This window comes from Notolepis coatsorum (genome assembly GCF_963971535.1).
Source record: "Notolepis coatsorum genome assembly, chromosome: 18".
Lineage (NCBI taxonomy): Eukaryota > Metazoa > Chordata > Actinopteri > Aulopiformes > Paralepididae > Notolepis > Notolepis coatsorum.
The window spans coordinates 19,157,482-19,166,715 of record NC_140182.1 but is presented as its reverse complement, the minus strand read 5'-3'; the positions used below and the strand labels follow the sequence as shown (position 1 = coordinate 19,166,715).

At 42.0% G+C, this 9,234-nt stretch overlaps 1 protein-coding gene across 1 annotated transcript in view; it reads right to left on the bottom strand.

Annotated features, from left to right (window-relative positions):
• Positions 1 to 7,276, bottom strand: part of LOC311245257 (carboxypeptidase A1-like) — a gene marked incomplete at both ends in the record, with an annotated part of 17,028 nt that extends 9,752 nt beyond the window's left edge. The window contains 11 exons of the mRNA XM_084335092.1: positions 278 to 459; positions 634 to 718; positions 1,137 to 1,336; positions 3,350 to 3,440; positions 3,622 to 3,732; positions 3,855 to 3,956; positions 4,090 to 4,191; positions 4,338 to 4,442; positions 4,845 to 4,979; positions 5,708 to 5,783; positions 7,209 to 7,276. Of these exons, the coding sequence (XP_084191218.1) occupies positions 278 to 459; positions 634 to 718; positions 1,137 to 1,336; positions 3,350 to 3,440; positions 3,622 to 3,732; positions 3,855 to 3,956; positions 4,090 to 4,191; positions 4,338 to 4,442; positions 4,845 to 4,979; positions 5,708 to 5,783; positions 7,209 to 7,276 (1,257 nt within the window). The remainder of the gene's footprint in view (positions 1 to 277; positions 460 to 633; positions 719 to 1,136; positions 1,337 to 3,349; positions 3,441 to 3,621; positions 3,733 to 3,854; positions 3,957 to 4,089; positions 4,192 to 4,337; positions 4,443 to 4,844; positions 4,980 to 5,707; positions 5,784 to 7,208) is intronic.
• Between the last annotated feature and the right edge of the window lie 1,958 nt (positions 7,277 to 9,234).

The following is a 9,234-nucleotide window of genomic DNA, read 5'->3' as shown; positions in this document are numbered from 1 at the left end:
AGTTGAGGAACCTGAGCTTATAAGGTGTACATGCGCACCTGCCCTAAATAAAACAACTATGTGCACTCTATGTGCAGTCTAATATAAAAGTGTTTTCACATCAAGTAATAAAATGCAAGACAACAGTAGGTAGAAGAGTGCTGATTTATTGGTATGATGGTGTAGTTGATGATATTAATAGTTTGGTCGAGCAATAATGGTGACAATTTGATTATAATGGCATTTCACAGGGAGTTCCGTATAATGTAATAAGATGTAATAGGAGCAGTGTTTAGTAAAGGTTCTGGCTGGTGTGTTCCATGATGGCCATCATAGCCAGCCAAGTCTCCTTGGCGGTGGGCAGGATCTGATTAGCTGGCAGGATGAAGCCATAGCGGCCGGTGTCCCTCAGCTCAAAGGTGTAGGAGTACTTGATGCCCTGGTTGTAGGTCCAGTCGATGGTACCTCCGCTGGCTTGGTCTGAAAACAAAAAAGTAATTTGCATTCTTTGTACTTCATCCCACTGACAGAGAGGACTAGGAAACATTGAAATGTATTGCAATGTATTTAGTATTATTATAATATAGCACATGTTTAAAGTTACCAATATGATATAGGCCCAAAGTGCTGTAAAGAGCTGATGCTGTAACTTACAGATGGTGTTGATGATGCTGCCATATCTATAGCGGGTGCCGTACAGGGAAGCAAGGTCACTGATGGCCTTGTAAGCCAGCGCATGCTGTGGGCAGAGTAACATGATAGCATTTAAGTTCAGTCTCTTCAAATTTGATGTGAAATGAGATCTTAATTTCGCCAGTATAATGCAATCCAGCAGACGGTGGTAATGGTTTAGATTACAGCTTCCTTTTTCTCTAATTACAGCATATTGAAACAGTAAAGTTACATTTGTCACAGCTGTTTCAGTTGCTAACAATATTGTTCATCTGACCTTGATTGTAGTTCTGTAGCTCTGTTACTTTCTGTATTATAATTGAATTACAACTCACATGTCGTTTCTGTCAACATAATTATGGAAATAATAGAACTATAATTTAAGGTGTTACCCAGCTTGTTTTGGGGATATTTGATTTCTTATTAAAGGATAGATAAAGTGAGTCTCTAGTCATTCTATAGGTTTTGGATCATGTGTTACACACCAGCTCTCTCTGGTCCTTTGCAGGGGTTCTGGTGTAGCCATAGGGATACAGGAGCATCTGGGAGTAGGCGTGGATGGAGGTGAAGGACTTGATGTTGCCGTGAGACTTCACAAAGTCCACGATGGACTTGACCTCAGGCTCAGAGTGAGCGCTTGGCCCGCGGTAAGTCTCAGAGCAGGGGTTTCCACTAGCACCTGCGCCTAGACATGACAAGCAAAAGAGACAGACAGTACAACAACAATACTTTGAAGATTGCCTACTGTTCAGTATTAAATGCCTGCCCCCATGTTTGATGTCATTAATTCCTCATAATCTACCCCACAATGCAAAGTGGCTAACATCCTCTTTTGCTGTTAGCTAGCATGAGCACTAATATTTGCTACCAAACATTAGAGCTGCTATGTCAGCTACTAATAGCTAATGTCTTAAATTAACAAGATGAAATTACCTACCTGGGTTCCATCCTAGAGGCTAATCTTTCCTGTGACAAAATGGCATCCAATGTAATAAAAAAAGTCAACCAACGAACGCGATTCTTGTACCGGATCTCCTCTCTGGTAAACAAGAATACCCTGAAGACTCTAGCAGGAGCACTCATTCAAGGGTACTACGACTATGCTTGCACCTCATGGTACCAAAGCACCTCAAAGGCACTAAAAAACAAATTACAAACATCTCAAAACAAGCTATAGTCAGACTACTACTTGACCTGACTCCTAGAACCCACCTCACCCCTGCCCACTTTGACAACCTAGGATGGCTTAGAGTAGACGACAGAGTACAGCAACTTGCAATGGGCCTGGTCTACAAGATACACTACGCGACCAAGGTACCCATGTACATGTCAAAATACTTCCCAAAGGTCAGTGAATACCACGATCACAACACCAGAGGGAGCTCCACAAATCATGTAAAACCCAGATTCGGCTCAAACAAGGGACTAAACACGTTTCGCAATTATGCCACATCAATGTGGAACGCCCTACCTAAAGCTGTAAAGGAATGTGAATCACTACCCACTTTCAAAAACACTCTCAAAAAACACCTACGTGAGACTGCAATTCGAAACTGGCCCCTACAAATGTCCTAACCTAGTTGTACAGTAAATGACCAAGTAAGGCCTTGTCAATATTCCAATGCACAGTGTAAAATGTGTGTGTGTCCCCTACCCAACCCCCCCCCCCCTCCAATGTACAGCCCTCACCCAACCCCACCCCACCCAACCAACCTCCTCCAATGTACAGTTTCTACGCCAAATGTATATACACTCCTTTTCTGGACACTTTTGTATCACAAACAGTACTGTATTTGCAAATCTGATATGTCATAAATGTATAGATGTAGCAGTACTGTCTATCTGTATGTCATGTATGTCATATATGTTATGATGAATTGAAAATGGGGGACCCTGATGTAAACAAGACGAAAGTCTTTCTCTGGTCTGCATCCCCTTAACAATTGTATGTATTGAGCTGTACTGTACTGTACCCATTCTGCAATCTGTTAATAAACTTTTCAATCAATCAATCAACAGTAGGCTACTGTAGTTAGCATTAGCTATTACATTTGGTAGCTGTGACATTTGCACTGCATGTTTGCATGTTTGGTTAGTAGGTAATATTCACGCTAATGCTAGCTAATAGCAAAAGATGATATGTTAGTTTATGAGCCTAGAAAGGGTTCCTATTCACAGAATGTCTTTCTGTCTACATCCTGCCAGCTGTGGAACTCTCTGCCCAGGGCCATCCAAAACTCCCCCACTATTGCTGTCTTCAAGAGGGGTGTGAAGCGACATCTGACTGTAACAATAGGTTGCAGTGGGTGCTTGGCCACCACTCTTGATGTAATGATGTACATGATGTAATGAGGCTCTTTTAGAAAATTGTGTTGTCTATCATCTACTTGTTTTATCTATCTTATCTTCTTAACTCTTTCTTTGTGATTTATTGTATTCTTCTTGGGACCATGTTGGAAACAAGTCGACAGACTTTCACATGTTATCCTTGTGCCCCTTGTTTTTATACTTTTGTATAAATTGTATGGACTAAATAAAACATTGTGGGGTATATTAGGAGGACCGAATTACATCAAACATGGAGGCAGCCATATTTAATACCTCATTTAGACAGCTACCTATAAAAACAAACATTGCAATTTGCGTAGTGTTTTGGCTGCATGGCACTCAAGAGTCAAGACACAAAGAAAATATGTACCTCCGAAACCAGCGTCCCAGTTCCTGTTGGGATCAACTCCAACACAAGAAGAGCCAGGGTTGGGCTTCCTGGTCTTACGCCACATACGGTTCTGTTAGGATCATATCAGAGGGACTCATCATGGTTTGTTCATTTCAGTTCAGTTAGCTGCTGTTGCATGTGAGACTCAGGCCCTCTTATCAGTTGTAGTATACATCAATTTACAAAGAGGCTATTATTGAAAATAATATTTGTATTATGTAGCAGTTATTTCTCTGCTGTGAGAGACTCACAGAGGTGTGGGTGTAGTAGTAACCATCGGGGTTGTTCACAATCTCCAGAAAGATGTCCATCTTGTCGAGGATGTCGGTGAGGGCAGGGTCACGTCCATAGTCAGTCACAATCTGATCATCAAAATAGTAAAGGCAGAATAATATTCATTGTATCAGATTGGTGGTCAGAATAATGAAGCTCATGGAAGACAATGGGGGGGAGAAAGACTGATATGTGAATGTCATCTGAGCACCTTCTTGGCAAACCAGGTTCCCGTGGCCTGAGTGACCCACTCTCTGGAGTGGATTCCAGTGTCCATCCAGATGGCGGGACGGTTGGAGCCACCAGTGCTGAACTAGGAAACAGAAAGTTGAAGAAGAAGAATGAAAGAGTGGAGATTTATGGGGACTTTTGTGTGAAAAAAATATATAACCTTCAGTACAGTATTTCAAGCGCATTGCAATAATGTGTGTTGATTACGCTTATACCTTGAGCACGTTAAGGGGGCGACCCTCATAGCTCTGTCCAATCACAACCTTGCTGACCAGCTTGGGGTTCTCAGCCACCAGCATGTCCTGGAACCTGTAGATCTAAACACACAACATACATGCAGATTTAGATTTTACAAATAGCCAATACCCTACTAACTCTAGCTTATACACATTGTACATTTGTACATGCTGCTTATGGAAAGTAGTGTTCTAGTGACATGATGAATGTGCATGTGGGTACTAACGTCTCTGATGCTGTGATAGTTGGCATAGTCGTAGCCGTCTGTGTTTCTGGGCTGAGCAGCACGAATAGCAAACTGCATCTGTTTCTGCTCTTCATCCAAGACAACCTGAAGGAAAATAACAATTTACAGTAGTAATATCCAACTCTTCATCAATCAGGAAGCAGTTGAATCATTTCAATAATAATAATAATTTTTATTAAAGTAAATGCCATTAATTTCTCCTGTTCCTACACCCCCCAAACTTTGACATTAGAATCCAGACCTTTTCATGTTTATTTTATTTTTTTATTTTTTATTTATTTATTATCATTTAACCTTTATTTAACCAGGTAGGTCAATCAATAATAATTTTTTATTTACAATGACGGCCTGGCGAGAGGACAAAATGGTCTCCCGAAGGGTAACAGGGAAAAGGGGACAAAAAAGTATTACATTTAATTAAAAAGAAAAGAAATGATAATAATAATAAATCATGTCCTTCCTCCATGACTCATTGTGGTGTTTTACCTGCAGGTCATCGATCATGATGGAGTACTGGATGTCCTCTTTCTCCAGGTAGGATTTGACCGCCTGCAGACTGTAGAAGGGCACTCTGATGTCCACAGGGGTGGCGACGTCAGTGGGGTCCCTCCAGAAGTCCAGCTGATTAGACACAAATATGGGATCACAAATAGAAACGGCATCAAAAGCTAAAGTTTGAGGTTAAACATTGGTATTGCAGAATTATACAAAGGAATGAGATGTTGTCCAAACGACAGTAAGAAGTTCATCTTGAGCAACAGCTGAATGCCATTATGTAGTCTGAGATGTAAGATGTTTGTATAACTGGTCTGTATAACCTGCATGTTTAAAGGGCCATCTATAAAATCTGCACGATATATCGGCCGCCGATATAATATCGGCCGATATGGTAATTCTTTTACACATCGGTATCGGTCCGATATCATGATAGGGCCGATAAAAAAAAGAAATCTTTTAATTTAATATTTTTTTTTTTATACTTAAATAGTTTCAAAATATCAGTAATTTCTGAAAATAAGTTACAAAAGTAAAAAGAAGAAAATGCGTTTTGGAAAATAGCTCTTTATTTGATTATCATAAAAAAGTGTTTTCTATACAGAGGTATCGGCCAGAACAGCAATATTAATATCGGTTATCGGTATCGGCCACAATTTTCACATCGGTGCATTACTATTAAAATCCAAAACCTAAGTAAAGCGAGAATTTCACTACTACTACTATTGACCGACACCAAGCTCCGCCCTCTTTTCATTGATCCTCCAATCACAACCATTGCTTTCCTCTGTCAAGCTAAGAGAGGTTGGAGCTTGTGATTGGTCAACCGTGAGTTTAGGACCATCTTGTCTGACCTGGAGCTCCTCCTCCAAGTCCTTGACGAGAGAGAGCTGGACCTCATCCTTCACAGTGATGCGAAGCACCTGATCCCTGAGTGATGACATCACAACCACAAGATTTTACACAACGACTGAGGTCACACTGCAAGAGGGACGGTTTGTTCATGACAGACGGTTTGTTCATGACTAAAGAAGTTCAGCTTATACATCATTAAGCATTCAACGATAATAGCAGCTGTCATTTGAAGTAACTGAAGATCATTAGAGGTTGATACGTAATCAGAAGACTTGTTGTCTTCTCAGTTCAAGCCAGAGGTAACATGGTAAATAATGGAGTTGTCTTAACAATACTACTTGATTCAAATGTGTCCACCTTTGCACACGCACACACGCACGCACGCACGCACGCACGCACGCACGCACGCACGCACACACACACACACACACACACACACACACACACACACACACACACACACACACACACACACACACACACACACACACACACACACACACACACACACACACACACACACACACACACACACACACACACACACACACACACACACACACACACACACACACACACACACACACACACACACACACACACACACACACACACACACACACACACACACACACACACACACACACACACACACACACACACACACACACACACACACACACACACACACACACACACACACACACACACACACACACACACACACACACACACACACACACACACACACACACACACACACACACACACACACACACACACACACACACACACACACACACACACACACACACACACACACACACACACACACACACACACACACACACACACACACACACACACACACACACACACACACACACACACACACACACACACACACACACACACACACACACACACACACACACACACACACACACACACACACACACACACACACACACACACACACACACACACACACACACACACACACACACACACACACACACACACACACACACACACACACACACACACACACACACACACACACACACACACACACACACACACACACACACACACACACACACACACACACACACACACACACACACACACACACACACACACACACACACACACACACACACACACACACACACACACACACACACACACACACACACACACACACACACACACACACACACACACACACACACACACACACACACACACACACACACACACACACACACACACACACACACACACACACACACACACACACACACACACACACACACACACACACACACACACACACACACACACACACACACACACACACACACACACACACACACACACACACACACACACACACACACACACACACACACACACACACACACACACACACACACACACACACACACACACAGTAGTGGCACATAAATCCAACAATGATTGGACAGACCCACCTACCCCTCAAAAGTGTCTTTGCCGAAAACGGCCACAAGCAACGCCAGCAGCACGAGCAGCTCCTTCATCATGATCTATAGAGTAGTGCAATAGGGGATGACCCCCACCTTATATACATCCTGGTCACATGTCCAGACCTCAGCTTTGCGTCAGGGCATGGCGTTGTGTCACCTGCTGGCTGCTGCTCGCTTTCCCACACCAGCCATGATGTATCAAATTAGTTGTTTCTTTGTGTTTTCAACGTGTGTTTCCAAAATAGTCTTTCGTATTAGATTAGATTAGATTAATAATAATAATCATAATAATAATAATCATAATCATAATAAACTGTATTTGTATAGCACCTTTCATACAATAATTGCAGCCCAAAGTGCTCCACAGCAGTGATGTGGACACAAAATAGACATAGGCATAAAATGAGCATAAAATTGTCACAGTTATAGACGGGCATAAAATGAGCAGAGAATTTACATTAAAACCTCAAAAAAGATATAGATATAGTATCTACAGATATGTAAAAGGATTATGTGCAGGTATGTACAGACAGATGTGGATAGATATATACGGTGAGAATAAATATATATATACTGTATATACAGTATATACAGCATTATTGTACATGCAATCATAGTTATATGGGTTATATATGTGTATAAGTAGGTATATAGAAGGATTATATGCAGTATAGGCAACAGCTATAGGGTTGTCAATGTGGCACAGAGTTCAGGAGATGGGAAAGACGCTGTTTCTGAGTCTGCTTGATTATGTTAGGTTATGTATTCATCATGACACAATGTGAACAACTTTTATTTGTTGAACTGAATTTCAGAAGCTTTACCATAATTGTATTTGTATTAGTGTTGTGATGATTTATGGGGACAACTAATTATTATTTCATGTTCATTGTCACTTGGCTTTAAGAGTTTATCTGAATTCTGCTCATAGCTTCAGATCTAAATCTGACTCTTCAACAGGAACCTGTGGTTTCCTAAGTGTTGTCTTTACTTCCTCTTGGCAGTGGTGAAAAGTAACGAAATCAAAGTACTTTGTTACAGTACTTAAGTAGTATCTATACTTTACTTTTTTAGTTAGTTAGTTTTTATTGTGACTTTCACTTAGTTGACAATTAATAAAGTTTGGGGGGGCGGCCGGGTGGCGCAGCGGTGTAAGCGTCTGCCCACCACCACAGAGACAGTGGGATCGAATCCAGCTGTGGTGCTTCCGGGTTGGCCGACCGTCCATACTAACACAATTGGCAGTGTTAGAGGGTGGGAAAACCCAGCGAGGGTGGGTCCTGGTCGTTGTAAAACAGCGACTCCTACAGATCGGTCGGGGCGCCTGCACAGCGAGGTCGGATCCTGGGGGAGGTAGTGTCCTCCACACGTTACACTCCCCCAGTGAGAGTCCGCGCTGCCAGGTGAAAAGAAGTGGGGATTGGCTACACATGTGTCGGAGGAAGCATGTGTCTCTCTCCGCCCTCCCAGACCGACGGTAGGGGGCAGAGCACGCAACGACCAGGTAGGGGATTGGGAATTGGCATAACGACTAACATTGGGATGGGAGATGTATAACAAGTACATTGTAATACCAGATAGATACTTTTGTACATTTAATGTGAGCTAGGCTACTATTTTCTCTCTCACTCTCAAGTGATTTTCTTAGGGGTGACATACATCTTTACCAGAGTCACTTTCAAGTATGATATCTTTACTTTTGCAAAAGTATTCAAGTACTTATACTGTACACCACTGTCAGTGCAACACTGTAATCAACAAGCTCAAGTCCTGGACACATTTTCAGGACTCGTGACTCGACTTGGCCTTGAGCACTGATGACTCGGACTTGGACTCAAGCATTGACTGCATTTTGACTCTGAAGGTCCAGACTCGGACTCGGACTTGGACTTGTTAATTGATAAATACAGGGTTTTTTCTGTTTCGTTTTTTGTAATAGGCCCTAATCATTTGGCATAAGATATTGCTGTCTAGTGCATTTGTTTGGCTATTGTGTCACAAAGTAAATAAACTCC